Source organism: Bubalus kerabau, chromosome 16 (genome assembly GCF_029407905.1).
Source record: "Bubalus kerabau isolate K-KA32 ecotype Philippines breed swamp buffalo chromosome 16, PCC_UOA_SB_1v2, whole genome shotgun sequence".
NCBI classification, from domain to species: Eukaryota; Metazoa; Chordata; class Mammalia; order Artiodactyla; family Bovidae; genus Bubalus; species Bubalus kerabau.
This window is the reverse complement of record NC_073639.1, coordinates 75,840,083-75,854,896: the sequence shown is the minus strand read 5'-3', so window position 1 is coordinate 75,854,896 and position 14,814 is coordinate 75,840,083. Positions and strand designations below refer to the sequence as shown.

Here is a 14,814-nt window from a genome sequence, read left to right as displayed (position 1 = left end):
CAGGCTGTCCAGAAGCCTCTGTCCACTCAGGGCTTCACGGACTGTGACCTAACTATTTTAAGAAGTGCCTCGCAGGGCGCCTCACAGGAGCAGCTGATGAGGGACTTCCTCGCATGTGTGGAAAGATCTAGCAGGATCTAGATCTAGTTTTTCTATCCCAAGGTTGTCAAACCTGAAGACAGACTCATTCCAGGGGCTGGGAGATGCCTCCAGGTTTCTCCTCGCTGGGGCCGTGCTGAGTGGCTGGGTGTCACCCTGTGACCCTGGGGTGATACCCGGAGTTCACCTTTGCCCTGCTTCCTCAGTCTGAATCAGCACACTGAGCCATTTCCTCTGCGACAGAGCTGCCTCTCCTATAGGAGAACCGGGGTTTTCTGCCGGCCACTCAGTTGCTGGGCTGTCTTTGCAGCGGAGCGCCTGTGTAGCTGGGTGACCTATGACTTACGGGGCTGGAGGAGCAGGTTGAAGCGTTGGCTCGGGACGTGCACACGGCCAGCCGGGTTGCCTCTTCCTCGCTGGCAGGCAGCGTCTGTGCGGTTCATTCTGGAGCGCGCCCTGAGCGTGTCAGGTCTCGAGAGGCTTGGGCCCCGTTGATAGCCCCTGGTCTTGAGCAGTGAGTCCTTCTCCACCGTCAGGCGGAGAGAGCCGCGTTCTCGCTGTGCGCCCGTGTCTGTGGCCTGGGCTCCGCTCAGCTGGCTGACTTGTGAGGAGCTTTGTGCGCGCCGGGGAGGGCACTCAGGAGGGCGCTGTGCCTCCACTGCAGCACATGCTTTCACTGTTGGAGTGAAAGGTAAGAAGGAAAGAAGAAAGTAGTGAAAATGGAAAAATTGGAAGAAGCAAAAGGGCCTGGAGAGCCCACAAAGCTAAGCGTCGCTCTATCTTCCCTGCACGCTTCCCTGTGCTGCTTCAGTAGATGGCCACGTCCCACAACCGGATTCACGCCTGTCACTGATGAGCTTTGATGATTAACCCCAAGAATGAGGTGTCGGACGTTTAATCACTTGGGTGCTGTGTGCACACACCCGCTCCCGTGGACACCCACACGAGGTCTGTCGCTGCCCAGCACTCGTGGACCATGTGGCACTGTTCCTGCGGTCATGGGCTGTGGAGATGTGCCTTTTTCTTTCTTAAGAAATAACGTCTTACTTTTTCCGCCCCGGGTCTTCCCTGCTGTGCCCAGGCTCGCGCTAGCTGCAGCGGTGGGAGCCCTCTCGAGTTGCGGTGCGCAGGCTGCTCTCTGCGAGTGTGGGCTCTGGGCCCCCAGGCTCCAGCGGCCGCGGCGCGGCTTCCGCAGGCGCAGGCTGTGGGCTCCCGAGGGCACGGCCTGCAGAAGTTGCTGCACGAGGGCTCCAGTTCCTTCGTGGCTGAGGCTCTTCCCAGACCAGAGGTGGAGCCCATGCCCCCGCATTGGCAGGCAGACCCTCGTCCACTGCAGTACCAGGGAAGTCCCGTTTCTTCCTTTTGTTTTTTGGCTGCAAACAAGGATTGAACGCAGCCCCAGCATGGAAAGTGCTGGTTCCTAACCACTGGGCAGCCAGGAAGCCCCCGAGTGTACGCGTGTCTGCTTCTTACTTCAGATGTTGTTTGTGGCTAGGCCTAGTAAGATGCAGGGGAGGACCACTTCACCTTAGTGGGCAAAACTTTTGGATCTTTATTTGTTCAAAAAATGATTTCATTTATTTTTGGCTGTGGTGGGTCTTCGGTACGCTTCGGGCTCTCTGGTTGCGGTGCTGAGCCGCCTGCTGCGGTGGCCCCTCTTGTTGCCGAGCGCGGGCTCCAGGCACCCGGCTTCAGTAACGGTGGCATGTGGCTCAGCGGTGTGCGTCCCGGGCTCCAGAGCACGGGCTTAGTTGCTCCAAGGCATGTGAGATCTTCCCAGATCAGGGATCAAACCCCCATCTCCTACATTGGCAGGTGGATTCTTTACCACTGAGCCACCGGGGAAGCCCTGGTCCTTTGATTTAAAAGCACATTTTTGTTTTTTTTCCTCCCGTAGATCTTTAACTCCTCTGTGTTCTCTCTCATTTCTAGGAGAAGTAAAATCAGATTTTTTCACTTTTTTTCCTCAAGTAATAATTTTATGCCCAACCCAGTTATCTAGAGTACTTGTTTCCTTTTTAAAAAGCTCACATGTTTTTCCGTCATCTTCATAAAGCATAAGTAAATCAAATGGTCTTTCTCACGTAGAATGATCATTTAACCCTCACTGTAACCATAAAGTCTCTAGTTTTTTATTTGTATGTTATGTGGACTTTTTAAAAAATCCCCTTCTTTCAATTTTGGCTTAGGCTACCAAAAAAAAAGTAGATAAACCTTAAGAAAATAAACTTGAGAGAAACTTCTATTAGATGTTGGCTCCATCACTGGATCACTTCAGAGCAGTGGGGCTGCTTCTCGAGGAACTGCCCGGTGGCGCGTGCCGGCTCCGCGGCTCCTGCTTGCTGAGTCACCGCTGAGATGAGGGGCAGCAAGTAGGGTGTCCTCACCTCTTCTCACCCCGCACTGAATCTGGCACGTGGGGGCATATGGTGGGCTCCCATGACGTCTTTGAGTCCATTGTGATCTTCATATCTTTAGAAAGAAGTTGCAGCTGTTTGTGAGCCAGCGAGAAGGTTCCGTTTCTGCAGCACCAAGGCATGTGCTGCCTGGTAGCTGCCAGGAGGTCTTTGCAGAGGCCTTGGACTCAGCCTGAAAGTCAAGGACTTTGGTTAGGGTCAGAATGTTATTTAATCTCGCTTTATCTAACCAGCTTGTTTTTAATCTTTTGTTGCTTCTAGACCAAGAGCAGTGATGACCTTTTAGCTGGGATGGCTGGAGGGGTGACCGTGACCAATGGTGTCAAAGGCAAGAAGAACGCCTGCTCTTCCGCCGCGCCGTCCGCGCCCGCGCCTGCCGTGAGCGCTGCAGAGAACAGGCCCAGGACCAGCACAGGTGCGCGCTCGGCGGGGTCCCGCAGGCGGGGCGGCAGTGTGCAGGGAGTGCCGCTCGGTCCTGGGCAGTGTCTGGCCTGTGCACAGCTGTCTGGTACTTCACCTCCACATGCTCATCACCCTGTCACTTGAGGCCGCTCTCGGCGCCCTGACGCCCACCCTCAGCTCCAAGCGTCACCCACACATACCTGATCATCTCTGAAGGATAAGTGCGTGTTTAAAACTATATTCACAGTGCCATTACCAGGCCTTAAAATAATCACTTCTCATATCGTTATTCAGTAAATATTTAAATTTCATACTGTCTTATAAGTGTTACATACATACACTTACTTATTTGTCTGGATTAGGATTTACCAGGATTCACTTAAGGTCCACATACAGTAATTGCTGGTGTCTCTTAAGTCTTCATTTTTAAATCTGTGAGTTCACCCCGCCCCTTTTTTTCCTCGCAATTTAGCTTTTGTAGAAACTGGTTGTTTGACCTATAGAGTTTCTGGATTTTATTTCCTCCTTTTTGGCCATGTCATGCGGCTTGTAAGATCTTAGTTCGCTCACCAGGGATTGAACCCAGGCCCCAACAGTGAAAGCACGGAGTCCTGACCACGGGGCCTCCAGCGAGTTCCCTCTGGCGATCTGGATTTTGGTATTGCGCTCCTGTGATGCCCGTTGCCGTGTTCCTGTGTTCTCTCTGCTCACTGTCAGTGCCCCTGGATTTAGAGCCTCGATGGGGCAGATTTAGGGTCCTCCCCTCCTCTCGCCCGCTCCTTCACGCAGGACTGCTGTCTGTCCATCTGCCCATGGTGTCTGGCTGTCTCCCGCTGCCTGACGTTAGCAGCCTCTGATAGTCAGTGCCTAGATCCATTCATTCCAGTCCTGCCTTTCTTTCTTCCTTCATTAGCAGCAATTTTTTTTTTTTTAAGGTTTCATTCTGTAATCCGGAGAGTAACACTTTCATATGTTGCTTCTTACACTGAAAGAAAAAAACTTGGAAACTTCCAGTAGTCTTAAGATACTGTGCTTGTAGTAAGTGTGTGAAAGCAGATCGGCAGAAACTAGAGCAGGCCCTCCCTTGCTCTCGTCGTTCAGGTTCTTGTCCCCTCTTTGTGTACTGGACTTCCTCCTCGGCTGGCGTGCCAGCTGTGCCCTCGGCTGGGGTTCCAGCTGTGCCCCCCGCCTTGACCCCGCATGGCCTTTTCCTTCCACGCAGACCCCGGCCCACGCCGACTGCGGCGCCGCGGTTAGCAGGAGGGAGCGTGGCCGTCCTTACTCGGCTCAGTGACAGGTGTCACTCCATCTTCTCCTCACCGCAGCCCTGGAGGTTGAGGCCATCCTCAGGGGTGTCATTTAGAGGCTCTCAGCTCAGCATCGTGAGAGCCCCGCACAGAAGCTGCAGTGCCCCGCCCAGGCCGTGCACCCATTCGCTCAGTGAATGCTTCCTGGGCGCCCGTTCTGTGCCAGGCCTCAGAGCTGGTGATGGAGCACCCTGGACCATAGGTCTCTGCCCTGGAGCCCGGGTCGTCACCACATTTAACGCTCTGGCTTGTGTGCCGAAAAGGAGGTCCAGTACTCTGACCCCTCGTATCCCTCCCTCCCCGGCCTTCAGGGTTTCCCTGTGTGCAGACGCCGCTCCCCTGCTCCCGCCTCGCACCCTCGCAGGCTGCCTTCGGTGGCCACTCCCCGGGCCCTTTACCGCGTCTCCCCTTCCCAGCCTCCGTTTGCAGTCGCTCCTCTGCCTTTGAAATCTAGTGCAGATTTGTAATCCGTCTCGGTTCTTGCGGAGAGCGTGCTTTTCGCCTCAAGCGTGGCCTCCCTGGGCTTCGCTGCTCCGTCTGCCCGCGCTCCTCCTGCTGCTCTTCCTCCTCCTCCTGCTTCACGAGGCGCCCTCTGGCTTACTCTCCGCCACAGTGCTCTAGAAGATTCACTGAACATTGCTGCTGCTCAGGGCCTGTGGAAGCCTTCCTCTCCTGCCCCATCTGCCACGTGGCCTTACTTTTCCTTCCTGCGTGCGATGCCTCATCTAGCGCCTCGTCCCCGTCTGCCGAGGCCTCCAGCATCCCCTGCCTGCGCTCCCCTAGCCGCGGCAGAAGCAGGGGCTTCCCACAGCGTCCCCCGTCAGGCAGAGCTTCCGCCCTTCGCCCCCTGGTTAGCCTGGTGCTGACACGAATCGTTATTGGTCAGGTCTAGAACTTACTTTTCAAAGTAAAAAAGAGTCTAATGATTTCTTTAAGTGTTTGTGGATGAGCACGTTCTTCTTGTGTTAATTGAATGCGCGTCACGCCAGCTGTTTGCGCAGGTCCAGCTTTAGCAGGTGACACTGTGCTTGCTTCGTGCACGTGTCGCCAAGGCCCTAGCGGCGCTGCTGCGTCGCTTCCAACACCGATAAAGGCCGAGCGGTCCTGGTAAGTTGCAGGTTCTGCCGCACGGCCTGCCTGCGTTTGAATCTTGGCTCACCCATGTATTACCTGTGGGACATTGGCAGATTATGTATCATCTCTTCTTGGGTTTCTTCATCTGTAAAACAGGATGATGGTAATGAAGCCTGTGTAAATTACCGTGTGTGAGCTGGTAATACGTGTGTGTAGTGAGGATGAGTGCACGCTGCCTGTTTGAATAATTCTTGTTACTGCTGCTGTTTGTGCGACACTTCCCAAGTGGTGCAGCGGCAAAGAATCTGTCTGCCAGTGCCAGAAACGCAGCTTCCATCTCTGGGTCGGGAAGACCCCCCTGAAGAAGGGGAAATGGTGGCCCCCTCCAGTATTCCTGCCTGGACAGTTCCGCGGGCAGAGGAGCCGGGTGGTCTGCCACCTGTAGGGTCACCAGGGATGGGCCGCGACCGAGCGACGGCACGCACATGTGGCGCTCCATGACGTGGACGCGTTTTGCGTTTTCTGTGATCACAGCTCTTGTGTTTGTTGTGGGCAGCTTAGGTTTTTCTTTGTCCAGAGGCTGCCCCTCCCTCTGGTCACCCGTGGTCTTCCTCCCTTCCTGCTTCTGCAGGTGGTTTGCTGTGTGGCCAGCTGTCCCTTAAGGCACCTTCCTACAGCCTCCCTGGACGCTGGGCTCCGGCCGCCTGTGGAAATCCACGGTTTGGGATTCAAGTCCACGTGTACTGAGATAGGACTCACAGTCCATAAACCTGGCCCTTCACAGCACGAAGCCCAGTGTGAAACGTCTTTTTTCATCGATAAATAAAGGGTGATTGATCTTCCTGTTTGGAGGGGGCCGAACTTGACAGTAACCAGACTCGCAGGCAGGGCCAGCGTGACGGTCCCTGTGCAGGGCCTCAGATCATTCCTCGTTTCCTTGGGGCATAGCTGTGTGCCTGTCTCTTGCTAATGTTCTGCCTTAAACTCTCTGTCTTAATCATGTAGGCACGAGTTCTTCAACCAAGCGGAGCACTTCCACAGGTAATAAAGAGTCCAGTTCTACTAGAGAAAGATTACGTGAACGTACCCGACTAAACCAGAGCAAAAAACTGCCTTCTGCAGGTCAGGGGGCTAATGACGTGGCGTCGGCCAAACGCTCCCGCAGTCGCACGGCTGCGGAATGCGACGTCCGCATGAGCAAGTCCAAGTCGGACAATCAGATCAGTGACAAAGCTGCTCTGGAGGCCAGAGTGAAGGATCTTCTCACCTTGGCCAAAACCAAGGACGTGGAGATTTTACATCTGCGGAGCGAGCTCCGGGACATGCGTGCTCAGCTGGGCATCAGCGAGGACCCCCTCACCGAGGGCGCCGAGAGGTGCGAGGAGAAGGAGGCCAGCGTCGTGCACCAGCCAACTGACGTGGAGTCCACGTTGCTGCAGCTGCAGGAGCAGAACGCCGCCATCCGCCAAGAGCTCAACCAGCTGAAGAACGAGAACCGCATGCTGAAGGACCGGCTGAACGCGCTGGGCTTCTCCCTGGAGCAGAGGCTGGACCATTCCGAAAAGCTGTTTGGCTATCAGTCCCTGAGCCCAGAGATCACCCCTGGTAACCAGAGCGACGGCGGCGGGACGCTGACCTCCTCGGTGGAGGGCTCGGCCCCTGGCTCGGTGGAGGATCTGCTGAGCCAGGATGAAAACACGCTCATGGACCATCAGCACAGCAACTCCCTGGACAACCTGGACAGCGAGTGCAGTGAGGTGTACCAGCCCCTCACGTCCAGCGACGACGCCCTGGACGCACCCTCGTCCTCGGAGTCAGAAGGCCTTCCGAGCGTAGAGCGCTCTCGCAAGGGCAGCAGCGGGAACGCCAGCGAAGTGTCCGTCGCGTGCCTGACGGAGCGGATACACCAGATGGAGGAGAACCAGCACAGCACGAGCGAGGAGCTGCAGGCCACTCTGCAGGAGCTGGCCGACCTGCAGCAGATCACGCAGGAGCTGAACAGCGAGAACGAGCGGCTCGGCGAGGAGAAGGTGATTCTCATGGAGTCCCTGTGCCAGCAGAGCGACAAGCTGGAGCACTTCAGCCGGCAGGTTGAGTATTTCCGCTCCCTCCTGGACGAGCATCACATTTCCTACGTCATCGACGAAGACGTGAAAAGCGGTCGCTACATGGAGCTGGAGCAGCGCTACATGGACCTCGCCGAGAACAGCCGCTTTGAACGGGAGCAGCTCCTTGGCGTCCAGCAGCACCTAAGCAACACCCTGAAGATGGCCGAGCAGGACAACAAGGAGGCTCAGGAGCTGATCGGGGCGCTCAAGGAGCGCACCCACCACATGGAGCGGGCCGTCGAGTCCGAGCAGAAGGGCAAGGCGGCCTTGGCCGCCACCGTGGAGGAGCTCAAAGCCACCCTGGCCAGTGACCAGATCGAGATGAATCGCCTGAAGGCCCAGCTGGAGAACGAGAAGCAGAAGGTGGCGGAGCTGTACTCTATCCATAACTCTGGAGACAAGTCTGACATTCAGGACCTCCTGGAGAGCGTCAGGCTGGACAAGGAGAAAGCAGAGACTCTGGCCAGTAGCCTGCAGGAAGACCTGGCCCACACCCGGAATGATGCCAACCGGCTGCAGGACGCCATCGCAAAGGTACCGTTTCAGTAGATGGAGGGCTCTGGAGCCGCGCGGAGTGGCTGTGGCGCATGGCACGCTTCCCGAGAGCCGGCGGCCCGGGGGGCGTGCCACCAGCGCTTCCTGAGGGCCTCTTTTTCTGAGCTGCTTGTCTTGGGAGGGAGTGAAAAGTGTTCTGGTAACGATGTCACTTCCACTCTCACTTTTCCACCGTGGTCCTGCCTGTGAAAGGCTAAGGCTGGGGTCACACCTGACGGAAGTTGTCCCCAGTTCTGGGGGTGCCCAGGGGAGCGTGGCACGCAGGGTCACAGCGCCCTCGCGGCTGTATTGACACAAGAAAAACGGAGAGCCAGAATTCCAGTCTGTGGGGCCAGCAGCGTCTGCCTCTTCTTCTGTGGTGTGGTTTTTCAAGTAGAGTTCTAGGAGTTTGGGTTAAGCTGCTGTGCAATTTGTATGAGAGTCTGTTCTTAATATGTAAATCTTAATTTTTTAAGGCATGACTTTCAGAGATACAGTTTAGGAGATATATGTGTTGGTGCGTACATGTTGGGGGCCCGTGTGAACTAACAGTTTGACAGTATTTGAGAATTTTTGGTTTCTGTTTTTAATTTGATACTGAAACCGTCAGAAAGCAGACATAATTTTTGTAGGAAAGCATGTTAATCGTTGATGAGATGCATGCCTTCAGTCCAAACTTTGGAGAAGGGAAGACTTCCAAAACCTCTTCGTAAGTACTGTAGCGAGGTTCAGTGTGATGTCAGCGCGAGGTCAGTGGTGAGGCAGAGCGCCGTGCTGAAGCGTGTTGTGTGATGTCCGAGGCACTGGATGCCCAGGGCGGTCACACGGCCCTCCTCACTCTGGCAGAGCAGTGCCCCCTTCGCTCCCAGCCCAGGGGGCCTGTGCCTCCGTCCTGGGACTTAGCTCAGAACAGCACTCACTTTTCTGATCAATTTCACACAGGTAGAAGACGAATACCGAGCCTTCCAAGAGGAAGCTAAGAAGCAAATAGAAGATCTGAACATGACCTTAGAAAAACTACGGTCAGAGCTGGAAGAAAAAGAGACAGAAAGGAGTGACATGAAAGAAACGATCTTTGAACTTGAAGACGAAGTGGAACAGCACCGGGCGGTGAAGCTTCACGACAACCTCATCATCTCGGACTTAGAGAGTAAGTGAGGCCCCCCACCCAGGGACGTGCTTGCCCATCTCCGACTTAGAGAGTAAGTGAGGCCCCCCACCCAGGGACAGTGCACGCTCAGGACGGACATGGTGGGTGGCTCTGCCTGGGCAGGGCTCTGGGGCAGCAGCGCTGTGGCCGGGCAGGCACGTGTGGGCTGGGGCCTCATGGAACCGCCCATCTCCCGGCCGCTGTTTTGCTCCTGAAGGACTGTTACACAGAAGCATCTCTTTAAAACTGCGTAACTGTGAAAAGTCATTTCAGTGAGACATTAGTGGGGCTGTTAACTCTCTAGATCTTAGGAAAAGCCGTCTATCACCAGCGTCTAGCGGTTGAAGTGTAGTGAGACCAAAGCTCCTGCTCTTTAGGCCTGCAGCACGGGTTTCTGTTTGCCTCTTTACTTGCCCTCCTTTCAGTGAAGGTTTATGGTGGATTTGGATTCGGATTTTGGATTTGGATTTTGAGTTGGTCTGTTTGCTTTTTTAAAAGATTTTTATAAACTCTTTTGTAATTATTTCAGACTTATAAAAAAAGTTGCAAAAATAGTGCAAGCATTTCTGTGTGAAAATTTGATGAAGAATGGAAGCTTGCGTGATCCTCTCACAGACTGTGCATTATGTTGCACGTGAGGAAAAAGCTGCACAGTGGGGCAGTCGGGCAGCACTGCGACGGGCACGTGATGTGGCTGGGCCACATTCTGGCTGAGATGCGACTTCACCTCGTCACAGAGAAACGCTTAAGACAAAAAGATGAGCAACGTTGTACTGGGAGGACTGAGTGGTGTTTCCCCAAAGATGCCGGTGTCATGAAGGACCGAGGCTGAGGGGGAGTCCCAGGCTGCAGGAGTGGGGACAGGCCAGCCCCTACTCCCTTGCCTGCCGGGCCCCGGGCTGCCCTCAGCCTGTGGGGACGGACGTCGGCACAAACGCGTGAGGTGGACAGCCCCCTGGGTCTGAGTGCTGGTAGGACCACACACTGCATTGTGCCGGGGTGAGGGACGTGGTGTGTGTCCTTAAGAAGGAAAGATGAATACAGGCAGACAGGCAGGGAGCAGAGACAGCAGAAGATGGAACACGGTGCACCGTTAGGTAGGCGAGGCTGAATCAGAGGTGCGTGGGAGCTCAGGTCCGGGTCCTGTGTTACTTCCTGTATCTTTTTGTAACTTTCAAGTTATTTCCAAATGATACGTTTTAAAAGTTCTTATGTACTCTTTACCTGGATTCCTTGAATATCAGCAAATTTTAAGTAGTAATGGCTGCTAAGGATGGCCTGGTGGGGATGGGGAGGATGGAGGTAACCTTTCTGGATGCCTTGGTGGTTTTTCAGTCGCCCATACGTGCCTGACTCTTTGTGACCCCATGGACTGCAGCATGCCAGGCTTCCTTGTCCTTCACCATCTCCCAGAGTTTGCCAAAACTCATGTCCATTGAGTCAGTGATGCCATCCAACCGTCTCATCCTCTGTCGCCCCCTTCTCCTCCTGCCCTCAAACTTTCCCAGCATCAGGGTCTTTTCCAGTAAGTTGGCTCTTTGCATCAGGCGGCCAAAATATTGGCGCTTCAGCTTCAGTCCTGCCAGTGACTATCCAGGGTTGATTTCCTTTAGAATTCACTGGTTTGATCTCCTTGCTGTTCAAGCAACTCTCAAGAGTCTTCTCCAGCACCACAGTTCAAAGCATTAATTCTTTCGCGTTCAGCCTTCTTTATGGTCCAAGTCTCACATCCGTAGATGACTACTGGAAAAACCAAAGCTGTGACTAGATGGACATTTGTGGGCAAAGTGACATCTCTGGTTTTTAATACGCTGTCTAGCTTTTCATCCGAGGAGCAAGCATCTTTTAATTTCATGGCTGCAGTCACCGTCCGCAGTAGTTTTGGAGCCCAAGAAAAAGTGTCATAAGTCTGTCATGGTTTCATTTTTTTCTCCATCTATTTGCCATGAAGTGATGGGACCAGATGCCATGATCTTAGTTTTTTTGAATGTTGAGTTCTAAGGCAGCTTTTTCGCTCTCCTCTTTCACCTTCATCAAAAGGCTCTTTATTTGTTCTTCACTTTCTGCCATAAGGGTGGTGTCATCTGCATGTCTGAATTTATTGAAATTTCTCCCAGCAATCTTGATTCCAGCTTGTGATTCATCCAACCTTGCATTTCACATGATGTATTCTGCGTAGAACTTAAATAAGCAGGGTGACGATACACAGTCTTCATGACATACTCCTTTCCCAATTTTGAACCAGTCTGTTGTTCCACGTCTGGTTCTAACTGTTGCTTCTTGACCTGCATACAGGTTTCTCAGGAGGCAGGTAAGGTGGTCTGGAATTCCCATCTCTTTAAGAATTTTCCACAGTGTGTTGTGATCCACAGTCAAAGGCTTTAGTGTAGTCAATGAAGCAGAAGTAGATGTTTATCTGTGATCCAAAGGATGTTAGCAGTTAGATCTCCGGTTCCTCTCGTATGTCTGTACATCTTGTAAATCTGGCTTGTACATCTGAAAGTTCTCGGTTCAAGTACTAATGAAGACTAGCTCGAAGGATTTTGAGCACTACCTTGCTAGCATGTGAAATGAGCTCAACTGTGTGGCAGTTTGAACATTCTTTGGCCTTTCTTTGGGATTGGAATGAAAACGGACCTTTTCCAGCCTTGGCTAGAGCTGTTGAAATTTCGGGTCATGCTTCTTTGCGGACCGACAGGCAGATGCAACGTGGAGCTGGAGCACCTGTGCCGTGGGTGCAGGGGTTGGCGGGGGGTTGACCTACTCCCAGGAGAGGGGGGATTGTTTGCATCAGCCCTCAAGGTGTCTGGTGGCGATTCTGAGCTCTGGCTGGTTGACCTGGCATTTGTAGGATGACCTCAGGGCTATTCAGACTATTCCAAAGTGTGAGGGTACTGAAGTGGCTTGTGGGACTGTATTCCTGAGGGACATAGTGATGCACTTTTTCATCTAAAGTTTTAGAAAACTTTTAGTTTAACATTTATGTCCAGTTTGTATTTCATTGTCTGAACTGAGAGAGTTACTGCATTTTACTTCCTAAATACAGATGGTTCTAAAGTTTCAGATTAACTTGGGAGTTCAGTGTCGTCCTTTAGTACAGATAATAGCCTTTTCCCTTGCAAACCTTTTGCTTTGAATGTGGAAAGAGTGACACCTTGTGGTAATTGGGGTGATAGCTAGAAAAATGTTAGAGGTTTCCAGGGACAAAATTTTCCATATCAATGCCAAAATAAAAATTACATAAACAGGGTATGGATTTTAATTATAAAATGGCTGAAAATCCTTAATAAAATCTTTTTAGCCATGTAGTTTCTCTCCTGAATTTTAAAATAATATTTTATTTTGTATTTGGGTATTGCCAATTATGGAAATAGTAACAGGCTTTATTTTCTTGGGCTCCAAAATCACTGCAGATGGTGATTGCAGCCATGAAATTAAAAGACCCTTGCTCCTTGGGAGGAAAGGTATGACCAACCTGGACAGCATATTAAAAAGCAGAGACGGTACTTTGCTGACAGAGGTCCATCTAGTCAAGGCTATGATTTTTCCAGTGGTCATTTATGGATGTGAGAGTTGGACCATAAAGAAAGCTGAGCGCTGAAGAATTGATGCTTTTGCACTGTGGTGTTGGAGAAGACTCTTGAGAATCCCTTGGACTGCAAGGAGATCCAACCAGTGAATCCTAAAGGAAATCAACCCTGGATAGTCACTGGAAGGACTGATGCTGAAACTAAAGCTCCAATACTTTGGCCACCTGATTCAAAGAACTGACTCATTGGAAAAGACCCTGATGCTGAGAAAGATTGAAGGCAGGAGGAGAAGGGGACGACAGAGGATGAGACGGTTGGATGGCATCACTGACTCGGTGGGCATAATTTCAAGCAAGCTCCGGGAGTTGATGATGGACAGGAAGCCTGGTGTGCTGCAGTCCATGGGGTCGCAAAGAGTGGGACATGACTAAGCAACTGAACTGAACTGATAGCTGATTAATGGGCTTCTGTGATGGCTCAGCGGGTAAAGAATCCACCTTCAATGCAGGAGACACAGGTTCAATCCCTGGGTCAGGAAGATCCAGTGGAATAGGGAATGGCAACCTGCTTCAGTATTCTCGCCTGGGAAATCCCACGGGCGGAAGAGCCTGGTGGGCTGCAGTCCACGGCGTCGCAGGGAGGCGGACGCGACTGAGCACGAGCACAGAGACGACGGCGGATCAACAACATTGTGAGGGTCCCAGGCGGACAGCAGGGGACTCGGCCACACGCATGCATGTGTTCCTTCCTGGCCGCGCAGACTGCCACGCGGCGTGAGCAGAGCTCCCTGCGCCGCACAGGAGGTCCTTGTTGGTTATCCGTTTTAAATACAGCAGTGTGTACATGTCCAGTTTTTTGAAATAAAAGTTGAAATAGGCAGAGTACCTGGAGAGCTGGGTGGCAGTTAGCACCTGCTGCCTGGACGCGGCGGTCAGTGGCGTTTTGCGGCGTTTGCCTTCTGAGTGTGTTTAGCTGGGTCGGTTGGCGGTGAGCTGTGGACACTGACGTCCGGAGTAGGCCAGACCTCTCCTTGTTTAGCTGGGCCGGTTGGCGGTGAGCTGTGGACACTGACGTCCGGCGTAGGCCAGACCTCTCCTTGTTTAGCTCGGCCGGTTGGCAGTGAGCTGTGGACACTGACCTCCGGGATAGGCCAGGCCTCTCCTTGTTTAGCTGGGCCGGTTGGCGGTGAGCTGTGGACACTGACGTCCGGAGTAGGCCAGACCTCTCCTTGTTTAGCTGGGCCGGTTGGCGGTGAGCTGTGGACACTGACCTCCGGGATAGGCCAGGCCTCTCCTTGTAACCACGGTGTGGTGTCAGTTACAACGTTGGGCGCGAGTGCCCAGTGTCATCAAACACCCCATGTGCGGGTTTCCCTAGCTGATCCTGGAATGTCCTTTATAATTGTTTGATAGGATCCAGGATCCAGACACATTTCATGTAATTTTTGTTATAGCTACATAATCTGATAGGAGTTAGTTTTTTCCTCAAGAATTCTAGCATTTGAGATGCATGCTAAGTCAGCACTTGATTTAGGGGAGTCCATGAAAGGGAATACTGCTAATTGGGAAATGAGGGATTTTTCCTGTGGAATGAAAGCATCCCATGGTCAGTGTTAGAACCTGTTTAATCACCCCCCTCTCCAAAGAAATCCTGCGCCATTAGGGGTCACTGATCATTCACCCCAGCGTGGTTCTGACTTTGGTATTAATAGACAAGATTTCAAAACAGCTTTTGTGAATGTACTCAGGACATGGAGGAAAGCGTACTCGTCATGATGAACAAATAGCAAATCTCCAGAGGTAAAAACTGTTAAAAAGGAACCTAGTAGGTATTCTGGAACTGAAACATTAAGACAGCAAATACAGAAAGTTACTGAGTCATTTAAACTGCAAATCAGAGATGTGGAAGAGCCACTGACCTTGAACGTCAATCTGTAGACGTATCCAGGGTCTGCACGGCCCCCTGGAGAGCTTGGCTTCGGCGCCGTGTAGACCTGGAGGGCGTGCCGGGCTGGCCTGGCCTGCGGTGTCCTTGCCGCACCAGGACGTCACATCTGAGCCGGGAAGGTCTGAGTAGCAGCTCTCCCAGTAAATACTCTTTAAGACTTCCAGCTCAGGACGATGGCACCTCCTTTCCCTCCCACAGTCCTAGGGACATAGCGGGAGAGACATTATAAAAATACTCTGAACAGTA

The 14,814-nt window shown here is 52.7% G+C and overlaps 1 protein-coding gene across 7 annotated transcripts in view; it reads left to right on the top strand.

Annotated features, from left to right (window-relative positions):
• SPECC1L (sperm antigen with calponin homology and coiled-coil domains 1 like) overlaps positions 1-14,814 on the top strand; it is an 86,493-nt gene that overhangs the window by 24,014 nt on the left and 47,665 nt on the right. For 6 of the 7 annotated variants that reach the window (XM_055549715.1, XM_055549714.1, XM_055549711.1 and 3 more), the window contains 3 exons: positions 2,778-2,931; positions 6,305-7,941; positions 8,884-9,091. In XM_055549715.1, the coding sequence (XP_055405690.1) occupies positions 2,778-2,931; positions 6,305-7,941; positions 8,884-9,091 (1,999 nt within the window). The remainder of the gene's footprint in view (positions 1-2,777; positions 2,932-6,304; positions 7,942-8,883; positions 9,092-14,814) is intronic. The other variant, XM_055549712.1, reaches the window with a different exon arrangement.